The sequence below is a fragment of the Elephantulus edwardii genome, unplaced genomic scaffold (genome assembly GCF_000299155.1).
Source record: "Elephantulus edwardii isolate Elephantulus edwardi_28Jun2011 unplaced genomic scaffold, EleEdw1.0 scaffold00010, whole genome shotgun sequence".
Taxonomy (NCBI): domain Eukaryota; kingdom Metazoa; phylum Chordata; class Mammalia; order Macroscelidea; family Macroscelididae; genus Elephantulus; species Elephantulus edwardii.
Genome location: NW_006399760.1, coordinates 6,039,406 through 6,054,328, shown reverse-complemented (window position 1 = coordinate 6,054,328; position 14,923 = coordinate 6,039,406). Strand labels below are relative to the sequence as shown.

Genomic DNA, 14,923 nt, shown 5'->3' with positions numbered 1-14,923 from the left:
AGAAAACAAATGTCCTCACTATAGGGCTTGTAGAAAACCTCATTTTAGATGGAGAAGATTGAAGCTATCAACACATTCATTTACTTGGATCCATAATAAACACCTATGGCAACAGCAATAAAGAAAATTTTTGTGAAAATAATGCTTTTATTCATTGATCCTTTGGATAAGAATAAAGAATTTTTGTTGGTATGTGCTGTCGAGTAGCATGCAACTCATAGTGACCATATGTACAAGAGTCCTACACCCTGTTCTGTCATGTGCAAACTCACTGTCTCTGGCACACCTACTCCACTTACCCCTATCACTGAACTGATCCATCTCATTGAGGGTCTTCCTCTTTTGTGCTGTTCCTCCACCCTCCCAAGCGTGATGTCCCTCTCCAATAACTGGTCTCTCCTTGCAACATGTCCATTGTATGTCAGATGAAGCTTCATAATCCTTGCCTCAAAGGAGCAGCCCAGCTTGACCCTCTCTAAGTCAAACTTATTTGTTCTCCTAGCAGTCCATAGTGCATTCAACACCCTCCTCCAGCACCACAGCTCAAGGCATCCATTCTTTTTTGAACATTCCTAGTCATTGTCCAGCTCTCTGATGCATGGCACACAATAGTGAAGACTATGGCCTGGATCAGGTACATGTTAGCCTCCAGCCTGACATCATTATTCTTCAATACTCTGGAGAGGACCTTGACAGCTGGCTTTCCCAATGCAATTTGTCTCTTGATTTCCTGGCTGCTGGTACCGAGGGTATTGATTGTGAAGCCAAGCAAACTAAAACTGTTAACTATCTCAATCTCTTCACCATCCATTATGATGCTGCCAGTTGGCCCAGTGGTGAGAATCTTTGTTGTCTTTTTTAAATTTTTTTTATTTTTTATTAATTTTAATGAAAATTTAGATTTTGGATTTCCATTTACTCATTGTTGTACTTTACTCCCTGCCCACGCCTTCCCTACTGTTCTTTCTTCTCTTTGAAAAGTGAAAGACATTTTATTTCATTGTTATATAATCCCTCTTCCAAGATGCTGAACTTCAATCCTTACCACCTGCAGCAAGTGCTTTGGATCTTCCTCAGTTTCAGCAAGCAATGTTGTGTCATCTACATAATTCAGGTTGTTGACGCATCTTCCTCCAATCCAGATGCCACATTCTTCCTCATACAGGTCAGCCTCCTGGATGATCTGTTTTGTATACAGATTGAAAAGCATGAAGACAGAATACATCCCTGGCAGACATCCTTCTAGAGTTTGAACCATGTAGTCTCTCCTTGCTCTGTTCTGACAGCTACCTCCTGGTTCAAGTAAAGGTTTCGCATAAGCACAATCAAATGTTCTGGGCTTCTCATTCTTCTCAGAGGCAGCCACAGTTTGTTGTCATCCACACAGTCAAAAACCTTTTAATAGTCAATGAAATACAGATGGATATTTCTCTGATATTCACTGCTTTCTGCCAAGATCCATCTAACGTTAGCTATAATATCCCTAGTACCACAACTTCTTCTATACCCAGTCTGCACTAACACTTCTCTGTTGATGTGTTGTTCCAGTTGTTTTTGGATAATTTTCAGCAGAATCTTGCTTGCATGTGATTAGTAATGATATTGTTCAGTAATTTCTCACTCTATTGGGCTACCTTTCTTTGTCAAGAAATTTTAAAAGGGGGGGGGGAAGAAATGTGTTGCTTTGGGAAAATCTGCTGTCAAAGACTTATCCAAAATGGTAAAGAGCAAAGATGTCAATTTAAAAACTAAGGTGTACCTGATTCAAGTCATATCTTTTTTCCAATAGCCTTTTATGATTCTTACAGTTAGACAGTAAATAAGCATAAGAATGTCTTCAAATGAATCAATCACTTTGAATTTTGGGATTGGTAATGAGTACTGAAAAGCTCATGGATTGCCAAAAGGAAAAATACAAAAAAAATCTTTCTTGAAGGGAATATAACCAAGTTGCTCCTTAGAAGGAAGGATGATGACACTATATTTCACATAATTTGAACATGTTATCAGAAAGACCCAGTCCTTAGGAAAAGATATCGTACTCTGAAAGTTTGAGGGTCAATATAAGAGGTTATCTTCCATGAGATAGATTAACACAGTGACTCAATATGTGATAGAGATCTTGAGGATGACACAGAATAAGGAAAGATACGGCTCTAATGTTCATAGCTTTGCTATGAGTTTTAGGTCACTTAGTGGCATCTAACAGCAAAAATGTTCCTAGAGTCATATGCCATACATTATATGTTTTGGTTCTTAATCAGTGAATCTTTGTAGCTGTTTGTCCTCATTAGTTGAGCCACATAAGAAAATATCATTACTATTTACTTTATATTTAGTGGCAACTCTTACCTGGTCGTTTTTAAGTATTTTCCATTTTAAAGGAGCTTATCTATCATACTGTATCTTATCCTGTTCTTCTGCTAATCATAAGGTTTTTACCACTACTAGTCTGTCAGTTTGGTGTTCTGTTGTGTTCCATATTGGTATGATGCTGGAAGTGATGACATTGGTGCTTCAAATGCCAGCAGAGATACCGATGATGGGTAGATTTCGGTAGACCTTTCAGAATAAACCGTACTAGGAAGAAAGAGCAGCAATCAATTTCTAAAAACAATTGTCTAGTCACCTACATATTCAAACAACACTTTAATTACTTAATACATAAGTCACTGAAATTTCCTTTGTCCCAATGGCATTGGAAATATTTCTCTGACAAAAGTAAAGGACTATTTACAAAAATACTATTATTTATTAAATTGCCGGTTTTACTTTTATTTCTGATTTATTCAAGTACTTCTTCAAATAAGAATTCCTTGAAAGTCTCCAAGGTCAAAATTTTACTCACTTGTCATAGATTGGTCCTTTCTGAATACTATTTTTAAAATATTTTTTATTAGTTTTCATACAATAATTCACTTCTATGTGTTTCATTCACATGCATTGTTTTATACAATCTTGCATTTGCATTGTATTTCATGCAATAATTTATATGCATTGTATTTTATATAATTATCATTTATTTATGCCTATTATTTAATTGTCTTTTCTAAATTTTTTTGTTCCTTCAACACATCCCAGTCTGCCTTCTAAACTCTGCTATCCTGGTTATTTGCACCTTTCCACTTTAAATTATAAGGTTTTATTAATAATTGTCAGTAAATACCTGAAGAAGACCTTCGAGTTGAAAAAAGCTTCGCCACTAGTTGTGTCAAATTCAATTTATGACACTAATTTCCAGTATAACTGTAATTCTAGTAATTCCATATATATTTCTAGAATTCAATAATTATAGTCTAGACAGAGCTGAAATATGTGAGTCCATTTACTTTCTCTTGAAGTTCAATCCCAACTGAAACAAAGCACATTTCCATCAATTGAATTCCAGCTCACATTCTGTAATGATATGTTGAATTTAATCTTGGTAACTATAGTTAGTATGATGTATTTTATTACTTCTTGACCAATAAATAAATGCTCTAATTGGGTTGCTTGAAAATATGTATCCATTATCACTGATGTGGACAATAATTTATCTCTTAGGTTCAACTGTCCCAAAAACCTTTTTACTTTTGGTAAGGCAGGGTATGAGCAGGTTAAGTTTATAATCTTCAGATTCCCTAACTCTTGAAATTATTATCATAAAACTTCCTTTTATCACTTACGTGCAATTTGAAAAAGAAAACAATACCAAGTTGTTAAACTAGGACAAATGTGCCAAACATGATTTTCCTGCTAGAAAGCATTTTTTAATGACTAAATATTACAGTTAACTAAATTTGATATTTCTGTTGTCCATATTTTGCCGGTTTCCAAGACACATATTTATTTGGCCACTAAGTAATCTAACATAAATACTTTTTTAAATATATTCAAATGTATGCAAAATGGCCTCTCTACCAATAGAAGCTCTTTCCACCTCTGCTGGAGATAGTTAACAAAATGGGAAACAATATACATATTTTATGGGAAACAGTTTTTTTTCTGAAGGAAAGCAGCGAGTTGGAAAATAAAATTTGATTTTTACTATGTGCACGTGTTTCCTGCTTTAACAAATCACCTTGTAAGCAGCTGTACTTTCTCTTCCAAGATGTGGCATGGCAAGAGTATAGAAAGCAATGAATGTGAGCATGCTACAATTCCTGACTCCCAGGTGGCAGTCATTAAATATTGAACAAGATTTGCTTGGAATTAATGACAAAGAAAGATTCTAGATTTTTTTTTCTTACAGAAATTCAAAATTTATATATAATTCTAGAATTCAATTCAAAATGTGATCCTAGACTTATTTATTGTATATGGTATAATTTATATATTCACTAATGTTCACAAACACACATGCATATAAACACACACACATACACACACTCCTTTATGGCGTTGTTGTTATTGCATGCCTTTGAATTAGCATCAATTCATTACTCATACTCCGTCTGAGTTTTCAGAGGTAGTAAATCACATGAGAGAAATTCCTGAACCTTCTCTCACAGAATAGCTGGTGGATTTTGATCCCAAGTGTATTTATACAGAAAAAACCACACATATAAGTTAAGATTTTTTGTTCTTTTTATTAGGGACTGACAGACTGTCATAATTCACAGTGACAGTGTACAACAAAATCTTAAAATTTTCACTGGCCATTTATTTTAGAAGTAGATCACAAAGTTCTTCCTAGGAGATGGTATTTGAAATATCAATGACATAGTTCCTAGTTTTGCCAAAACATAGGCCACCACAGTGTGGAAAACTGATAGATGAATGGTGGATTTTATCACGGAATATCTCTCCTCATTAATTGATTTTATTTCTTTCCAGCCTAGATATTAAGAAATGAGGCATAACAACAACAAAAATAAGGAGAAAGCCAGACTTTTAAAATTTACTTCTAGTGTAAGATCAGGAACAATGATAATAAGTCAATTATGACAGTGAGAAAAAGTTTCTGGTTAAAATACAGAAAAGACAGGATTTCTTGATTAAGATTAAAAATATTTTCATTTTGATCTACTAATACGTGTATAATTAAACCACACACACTTTAAAAAAATTCTAACTATAAATATGTACAGTAAGTATATACAAAGTAATAACAAAGAGTACTGAAATGCTTTTTCATCAAAATCTCACAACAAATAAATTAACAATTCCGTATACCCTGGGCCAGAACCGTTTAAAATGAAGGAAAAGATAAAGAATGCCAAACGGAACTGTGTACAACAGGTGCCTTTACACTGGTTCTTTCAGTTGGCACATGGAAGCTCCATGTGATTTTAAGATTGTCTTTCTGCTCTACAATTCCCAAACTCTCTGTTAAGAAAGCGAGTGAGCTTGTTAGTTTAATTATAATGGATAGCAATAAACCAACATCTCTCTAAAAGCAAACACTTCCATTTCCCATTATGAATAAGTTTTAGAAAAAGTGTAATTTCTAGTAAAAATATTGTCATTTTCTTTAAATTATTGAAAGAATGTGATTTTGTTTTATACTGTTTGCCATTCTGTTGTAAATAGTATTTTAAGTGTAATTTGGGTTAAAGGTAGAGTTTGTACTATATCATTTCAAAAAATGTTTTCTTTTTAGGCAGAACTAGATCACAGTTCTAGAAACTCACGGATATATGACCAAGCAGTCCATAAGCACATCTCAAATAGTAAACCAAAGAGCCATAGTCATATTTTTAATATAATTAAAAACTGTTATTTCTAGATTTTGAAAACGATCAATTGATTGTGTTTTCTTGATGAAATATGAATAAAATTATTTCTCATAAATTTTATAATTTCACTACTAAAAACTACATGTTTTCTTCTTAAGAGAAAATGCTGAAATTAATGAAGTATAAAAGTCCTCCAAGAAAATAAATTTTGTGTTTCTGACATTCCTATTATTGACAGGTTGGGTTTTGTTTTTCAATTTGAAAATATTAGCAATAATAAACATAGCCATTTTGTCCTTCTTTGTAGGCTAGACATCTTTATGGTTTAACTGTGTTTGAAAACTATTTATATGCAACCAATTCTGATAATTACAATATCATAAGGATAAATCGATTCAATGGAACTGATGTTCATTCGTTGTTCAAAATGGAAAATGCTCGAGGAATCCGAATCTACCAAAAAAGAACTCAACCAACAGGTAAGACACATACTTTCTTCATAACCTTCATTCAAAATGGTAGGTATTGGCTGTGCTTTTGTCTAAGGTTAAAGTCAGGAGTCATAAATTCTCAGTTTTGATAGCAAAAGGGTACATATCTGTCTGATAGAATGGAATAGAGCTGCTTTCACAAATCTAAATGATGGATTGGTCAATTTCTAGTGAAGCATTTCTACAACCATAGAATTGAAACTATAACTACATTTAGGTTTAAAGAAGGAGCTCTCAGTGATGATGTAAGTACAAGGCATCTAAGTGCTTAAAAGATACTTTTCCCCCCTTTGCTAAAAAGGTATCATTTGGGGAGACAAATTGAAAACCAGGCTATGATTTTGCAGTATCTGCCAAGAATTACAACTGTCATTGAACTCTTCTGATTAACCATTATTATTTTTCTTTAACATATTTTCAATAAAATTATTTTAATGAAGCTACAATGTTTCTGAAAATCTCAGTAAAGCACATACTAATTATACTTCAAAATATATTATAATAATACTTACTGATACTGAAATAAAATGAATGCTCATTGCTACTATATGAACACACAATTAATGCTATTGTAAGTCTCTATCATCTATTTAAGTTTCACATTTAAACAAAATAATCTGTGAGAACTTTAAAATAGATTTAGATTCATTTGAGGTGAGGCATTGTTATATTTATACAACATAGTCAAATTTGAAATTCAGTAGGTAATCTTTTAAGATTTTTATGAGCGTTTTTTAATTAATTGAATGGTCATTAATAATCTATTAGTTGCCTGGAATGATTCTATTCAAATTAAAAATGCAGTCATTTATGAAATAGTCAAACAGTTTTTGTAGAAAGTGATTAGCAAAGGAGTCTCAGTGATTGATGAACATTTTAAATGATAAGTGAAGTTGCTAGTTAGGCAATAGCATGTGGGGAGATAATGTTGCACTGTTGATGAGGTTGATGAATTAGACAGCATGCTTTTTCTAGGTAAATGAGGTAAGTACTAGTTAGGAAGGTGAAGGTAGATAAAGTTTCTGATCTTATAATTTAGAAACTAAAGAGAATCAAATATGATGGCAATGTTAGGACCTGAGTGGCTAGAATAATGGAATTATTTTTAATTAAGAAATACTAAGAATGGATCAGATTTGAAGGGAAAAAACAGTTTCATTTTAGAAGTTATATCAGAACTACATTAGAAAGCCAAGTGGTGACTCCAAATAGGTAAGTAAAATAGAATGTTGAGCTACATGTATGTCTGTGTAAGGAGTAGTATCCAGACTGGAAATACTAATTTTGTAGGAATTGTCAGTCTTCTTTATGTCGTTGTCGTTAGATGCTATCGAGTCATGTCTCACAGTTACTCCATGAACAGCTGATCTGAACACTGCCTTATCCTGTACCATTCTTATCATCTCTGACACCCTAGAGACCATTGCTGAAGTCACAATCCATTTTGTTGGGGATCTTCCTCTCCTTCACGACCCTCCATCTTTCTGTCTTACTAAGACTTAAATCCCTGCAAGTCAATCTAAATGAAGAAAAAAAGAATTCCAAATGATGGAGTCTGGTGCACACTAACAATAAGTTTAGAAGAAAGATGGAAACAAAGATCTTGACAAGAATAATTTTTAAACCCAATTGACCATTGACTTTAGCAGTATACAACTCATCGAGATTTGGCAAGAGTGACTTCAGTGGGATGGAATGAAAATTAGAGCAGATTGGGTTAGAGTAAATTGTTTTGTTGTTTTGTGTCATCAAGTATGGATTAACCCATATCTGACACTATGAGAAAACTAAGAAGAAAAATAACTGTAGCACCTGAGCATAGCTAATTTGAAGTATTTTGATGAAGGTGGAACAGAAAAGAGATAGCTAGAAAAGAAATAGTCAAAATTACATTTCATTCACCTGTCATTTAGCAAAAGAGGGTGAAAAAGAGAGCAATGCCTGATATTTAAAAGTATGGAGTTTTTAGTATTAAAATAAATTGCCAGGGAAGTCATCACAATTTCAAGTAAGTTATTACATAAAATAAGTGTGATTACAATACAACATAAACTCTTATGTGCATTATTCACATTACAGCCTCTCTTCCTTCACCCATCTTTTTATTTCTCAACCTGTTGGGACAATACTTTTTTCTAATTTAACTATTTTCCCACTTCTTGTATTCATGAAACATATTCAAACATACAAAACACATTTTATTTTGAGCTAGGTTTCTTGAAATAACAACATACTTAAATTTTATTGCACATAGGGCCGCTGTGAGTCACAAGCAACTCGATGGCACATAATAGCAATAAGTTAATATGGAGGTTTTGGTTTGTTTTTTTTTTTTACTTTTTAAAGAAAAACCAACTGAGGGAAGTGCTGTGCAGGGAGGAAAATGTGCAATAATGAATGAATGGAAATCCAAAGTCTCTATAAACTTTCATTAAAATTTTAATAAAAAATTACATATATCATGGTTTTATATAAGTATATAATTTCTTTCTTTAGCATCCATAGGAGTTGAACTGTTTATCCAAAACAGCACCCCCATGCCTGTTTGAATCCACTTGGGACTCTAAGTGATAATGATAGTCTCCTCTTGTGCTTATGCAGTTTACAATCTCTCAAAACCCTGTTGGAGGATCAGCATATATACACATATGCAGAGGATAGGTAGATAGATGATAGATAAATAGATAGATAGATAGATAGATAGATAGATAGATAGATAGATAGATAATAGATAGATATAGATAGATACATAGATACATAGATATATAGATATATAGATAAACATACATGCATATATGTTGTTGCAGTGTACCGTTAAGTGGGAACAGATCCAAAGTTGATACTCCAGTGGGTTTTAAGAGGCAATACATTACATGGAAGGAGAGTACCCATTTTTCTACTTCAGAGTAGCTGATGTACTCTAACATTGTATATTTGGAATGGCAGTGCAACTCATTAAATTAGACCACCAGAGCTACCTACACACATACATATATACACACATATATACACAAACATATATATATATGCACACACACATACATATATGTTGTTGTTATGTGCCGTCGAGTCGTTTACCCTATGTACAACAGCCCTAAACATTGCTCTATCCTGTGCCAATTGTATTGCCTCTGACACACCCATCCCCATTACCCCAGTCACTGAATCAATCCACCTCATAGAGGGTCTTCCCATTCTGCACTGTCCCTCTACTCTACCCAGCATGATGTCCCTCTCTAAAGACCTGTCTCTCCTTACAACATGTTCAAAGTATGTCAGACGAAGCCCCAGAATCCTTGCCTCCAAGGAGCAGCCTGGTTTAATCCTCCCCAAGATGAATCTGTTTGTTTTCTTGGCAGTCTATGGTACATTCAATACTCTTCTCCAGCACCACAGCTCAAAGGCATCAATTCTCCTTCTATCCTCCCTAGTCATTGTCCAACTCTCTGATACATAACAAGTGATTGCAAAAGCCATGGCCTGTATCAGGCGCACCTTAGTCTCCAGAGAGACACCGCTGCTCTTGAGTACTTTAGAGAGGTCCCTAACAGCAGACTTTCCCATCGCAATACGTTTTTTGATTTCCTGGCTACTGGTGCCAAGAGTGTTGACCGTTGAGCAAACTGAAGCTGTGAACAATCTCAATCTCTTCGCCATCCATCCTGATGCTACCAATTGGTCCAGTGGTGAGAATCTTTGTCTTCTTGACATTGAGCCTCAGTCCATATTGAAGGCTGCAGTCCTTGACCCTCTGCAGTAAGTGTATGAGGTCCTCCTCAGTTTCAGTGAGCAGGGTTGTGTCATCTGCATAACGAAGATTGTTGATAGATCGTCCACCCATCCTTATGCCACGCTTCTACTCATAGAGCCCCGCCTCTCGGATAATCTGCTCTGCATAAAAGTTGAAAAGGTATGGAGATAGGACACATCCCTGGCGTACACCCTTCCCAATTTTAAACCATGCAGTGTTGCCCTGTTCTGTTCTGACGACTGCCTCTTGGTCCAAGTATAGGTTTTGCATTAGCACGATTAAATGTTCTGGGATTCCCATTCTTCTCCGAGTCAGCCACAGTGTGTTATGATCCACACAGTCAAATGCCCTTGCATAATCAATGAAACACAGATAGACATTCTTCTGGTATTTTCTGCTTTCAGCTAAGATCCTTCTGACATCAGCTACAATATCCCTAGTACAATGACCCCTTCTAAACCCAGCCTGGACTTCTGGCAGTTTTCTGCTGAGGTGCTGTTTCAGTCGTTTTTGGATAATCTTCAGTAGAATCTTGCTTGCATGTGAAATCAATGATATTGTTTTGTAGTTTCCACACTCAGTTGGGTCGCCCTTCTTTGGGATGGGAACAAATATAGACCTCTTCCAGTCAGTTGGCCAAGTGTGTATACACACACACACACACACACACACACACACACATTGTTGTGTGCTGTTGAGTCAGAATCTACTCATACATGACCCTCCTACGGGTTTTCAGAAGTTATAAATTTTACAGGAGGAGACTAGGAGATTTCCAATCTTTCTTCCTCAGTGAAGTTGGTAGATATGAACTACCTGCCTTTGAAATGACAGTGCAACTCCTTATTTAATATATTTGTTGTTGTTGATTGCCTTCGAGTTGAGCAAAACTCCTAGCAACCCTATGAATAAAAGGCCTGAAGCCTTTCTATAACTATTGACATTTGTCAAAGAAAATTGAGTTTCTGGAGGGATTTAAATATATTTATGTGTGTAAGTGTGTGTGTGTGTGTGTGTGTGTGTGTGTGTGTGTGTTTCATAACACATATATTTGTATTTCAAACATTTATTTGTGTTTGATAACTTTCAACAACATACTGAGTCACATTTTTTCTACTTTAGACTTCGTATGATGTTGTTGTTAAGTTACATAGAGTCAGGTATGACTTGCAGTGATCTCACGAACAACAGACATGATCTCTGTCCTATACTATGCTATCCTCACCAAGTTTGATACACTTGAGCCCGTGGTTAAAGTCATCATGTCAATCTATCTTCCTTTCTCACTGACCCTCTATATTTCCAAACATGATGTCTCTCTAAGGAATAACCTTTCCTGACAACATGTCCATAGTATGAGAGTCAGAGCTTTGCTATCCATGCCTTCAAGGAGCACTCTGCCTGCCCTTTTTCAAACATGATAATGACAATGCTTCTCTTTCGCTATCCAAACTGAGTGTTGGGTTTTTTTTACAGTATCCTTTATGTTTATATAAGCTTACTGTTACAAAAAAAAAAAAACAAAACAAAACCAAAAACAAAACAACAATAACACAAAAGAAGCCTGTACCAAAAAAATATCGGCACTTTCATTTTGCTCAAAATTGAGTAGATTGAGTAATGTGAATTGTAAAAGATATTTTATTGCTACGAAATGCTTTTAAAATGTAGTTTAAGAGGCCTATTGTGGAATCTTTACCTATTCTGTGGGCTTTTGCTCAGTTCCATTTGCCTATGGTAATAAATCCTTTGGTATATCAAACTTTGCTAAATTTCCTCCCTATACAAATTGTCCAGCACATTGATGCTCATAATTGCCTTATCTTTAGATAATTTCAAGCATGCTCTTTTCTCTTTTTCATTTATTGTAGTCAGAAGTCACGCATGTGAAGTGGATCCATATGGAATGCCAGGGGGATGTTCACACATCTGTCTGCTTGGCAGTAGTTACAAAACGCGGACCTGTCGCTGCAGGACTGGCTTCAATTTGGGAAGTGATGGCAGGTCATGCAAAAGTATGTTGCTAAAATCAAACATTTTGCCAGCAGCTACCACTCCAGAGTAGGGCTTTTAGTATTAATTAGCAGCAACCACATCAATAAGAACATGAAACTTTTTCAGGTGAATTTTCCCAGGTACAAAAAAAGAAAGTAAATGAGTCTGTATTTAGCTTCTGTTGCTTATATTGTGAATAGGGAAGCTGTTCAACATGCAGAGCCTGTAAACGCTTGGATTTTGGAAAAATATATTTTGGGGAGGGTGGGTACCAAGATTGTTTCTTTAATTTCTTAAAGAATATTTGCAAACTAAAGACTTAGGCTTGGTGATTGATGAGATTTTCCTTTATGTTAACAAGATGCTGCTTCTTGTAAAAGGTTTGTTAAACCCCACAGTCATCCACGTATGGTACTTGTCTTTCAGCAGTGAAATAAATTCCGTAAGTTAATTTTCCAGGTTTCTGAAGCTAAAACAGTTAAATACTAATAACCTTATTAAAATTATTGAAATATATCTTTGATATGCATTTGCTACACTCTGCAATATTTGAAAGTAATTAATTTATTTTTTTTTAAATTATGTCAGTTAATGGTTGCATATTTTTAGGTAAAGGATTCTTGTAAGCCTAAACTATTCAACAAAGATTAATTTAAGCCTTTACCTAAAGTCTTCAAAATCACATATTATAGAATGGCCCTGGTATAAGTGATAGCCATGTAATGACTTAATATTTATAGTCCACTAATTATCATAATATTTAATGTTATGATGATTGTATATTCATAGTGTCCATTTTATTTCCACCTTTGCCATCTGGACACACACACACACACACATATCATAATATTTAATGTTATGATGATTGTATATTCATAGTGTCCATTTTATTTCCACCTTTGCCATCTGGACAACTTTTTATTTCCATCAGTGTCTCCTCTTTGATTATTTTCCTGTTGACATTCATTACCCTTTGTGTGTTTATGGGACATTATAAAAAGGGACTACTAAGTGTGTTACAATGAATCTAATTTTAGAAGTCATACAAAATGTTTATACTTAATAGTATGATAGCTTTAATTAAGAACACCAGACATACAACTATGATCATCTTGCTTACAGTTCTTATTTTTACTAATTTCAGGGAATCTAAAGAAATGCTTCATAGTGTTGAGACCTCCTAGTTAATTGAGATTTCCAGTAATTATCTTCTTGATTAGAAAAATTGAGTATATGTGTATGCATGTGAGAGAAAGCGATTTTAAAACTAATTTTATTGTTATTTAGGAGGGGATAATCTTATGCATACATCTATAGAGAAACCATTTTGGGGATAAAGTGAAAATATAAGATCATTGTTACATATAAGTGAAACATTTCTAATATAATGTATCAGTAAACAGAAACAAGCCCTGCTTTTTAATCAGAATGGGTTGAGTGAAAGTATGACAACTTACTGAATTACTTGAAGGCCTATATTTGTAGATTCTAAATTGAGTCTTCAGTACACTCCTAAATAACAGCATCAAATTCCTGGTAAGAGAGCTAGAACATCTGCTACATTCTGAACCTGGCTAATATGGAGACTTGAAAGAAAATGTTAAGTTCAAACACATGTCATTCTGGTTGAAATGGAAGGAATAAAAAATTCACACTACTAATAGCTCCTGCAAAATGTCATAACTGATACTCTTACACTGAGAGGAAAGAGATCATAAGAAGAGGAAGGATAACATGGAGACAGTTGAATCTGACATCTACTAAAATCCACAAAGAGAAACTACCTCTGTCAACAACATCTGCAGTACAAAATTCGTTCCTATAAAGTCAGAAGTGGTCTACCACAATTCCTAAGCATACTTTTTACTAATTCCAACAATAATCTTACTATTCTAGCTATTGATATTTTGTTCCATTGAGTCAGAAATTCATAGCTTACCTTGGGTTTTCAGAGACAGTAAAATTATATGGAAGGATATTATCTTTCACCCAAAGAGCAGTTGGTAGATTTTCTTGACCACTAAACCACCATAGCTTCCCATAACTATGGTACTGGGTCCAAAATCCATTTCAATGACCACACAGACTTCAAAGAATCATACTCATGCTTTTGAATTTGTTAGGGAAATTCAGATTGGCAGTTGACAGCAAGATACAATCTTTTGTTTCAGAAAGCTTCTCAAGTGGGACACAGGTCCTTTAATCTTAACCATAATGGCTTAGGTTAATGTCACAAAGTTCCTTGAATCCTACCAGTTATGATGCCTTCTCTCAGTTCTTCAGGAAGCTTGAGTGAAGGCTTCTGACTCTTGCTTCATGAGTCTAACTTCATGGCCCAAGTTAGCTCCATGTCAGGCATGTCTTAGTTCTCTGCTGAGGCTGCTATTGCTCTTGTGTAGATCTTAATCTGACTGGTGCAAGAATTTCTGGCCTCACAAAATGTGTGTGGCTTCTTCTTCCTTGATAGTCTTAAAATTCCCATTTTTGTTACTGAAGTTATCACTTTATTGATAAGACGAGTCCATCTCCTTGGATAGAAATACACACCCTAGTAACCTGTTCTTTCGCATCCATGTGACAAAGTGAATGTTAGACAATGGCTGGGAAGGCCATTTAAAAAAAACAAAAAACAAAAAACCAAACAACAAACCAACAAAAATAAAACCCAAAAACCAAAAAACAACACCACAGAAATGGAGACACTTATTTATTTCTTCATATTCACAAAGGTCAGTTGAAGAAGCCCATTTTTAAAAACAATGTTTTCTATTACAATCATAAGACAACCAACAAAAGGAAATTCCTACCTTTTCACATTCCACACTGAGCTAGTACATCTGAATTTAGATATTCAAATCAAAACCAGAACGCCATTGACCTAAGTATCTGGAAAATACTTTTCCTATGGGGCATTTTGAGTCAGATGATCATATGATATATTACTCTGGAGATGAAAAGGTGAGGAAAAATGGAGTTGCTTTCATAGTTAACAAAGCCATTACTAGATCCATCTTGAAGTACAATATTGT

General features: G+C 34.7%; 1 protein-coding gene across 1 annotated transcript in view; it reads left to right on the top strand.

Annotated features, from left to right (window-relative positions):
- The window catches only part of LRP1B (low density lipoprotein receptor-related protein 1B), a 2,414,068-nt gene that overhangs the window by 1,045,637 nt on the left and 1,353,508 nt on the right, over positions 1-14,923 (top strand). The window contains exons 9-10 of the mRNA XM_006880809.1: positions 5,965-6,136; positions 11,771-11,914. Of these exons, the coding sequence (XP_006880871.1) occupies positions 5,965-6,136; positions 11,771-11,914 (316 nt within the window). The remainder of the gene's footprint in view (positions 1-5,964; positions 6,137-11,770; positions 11,915-14,923) is intronic.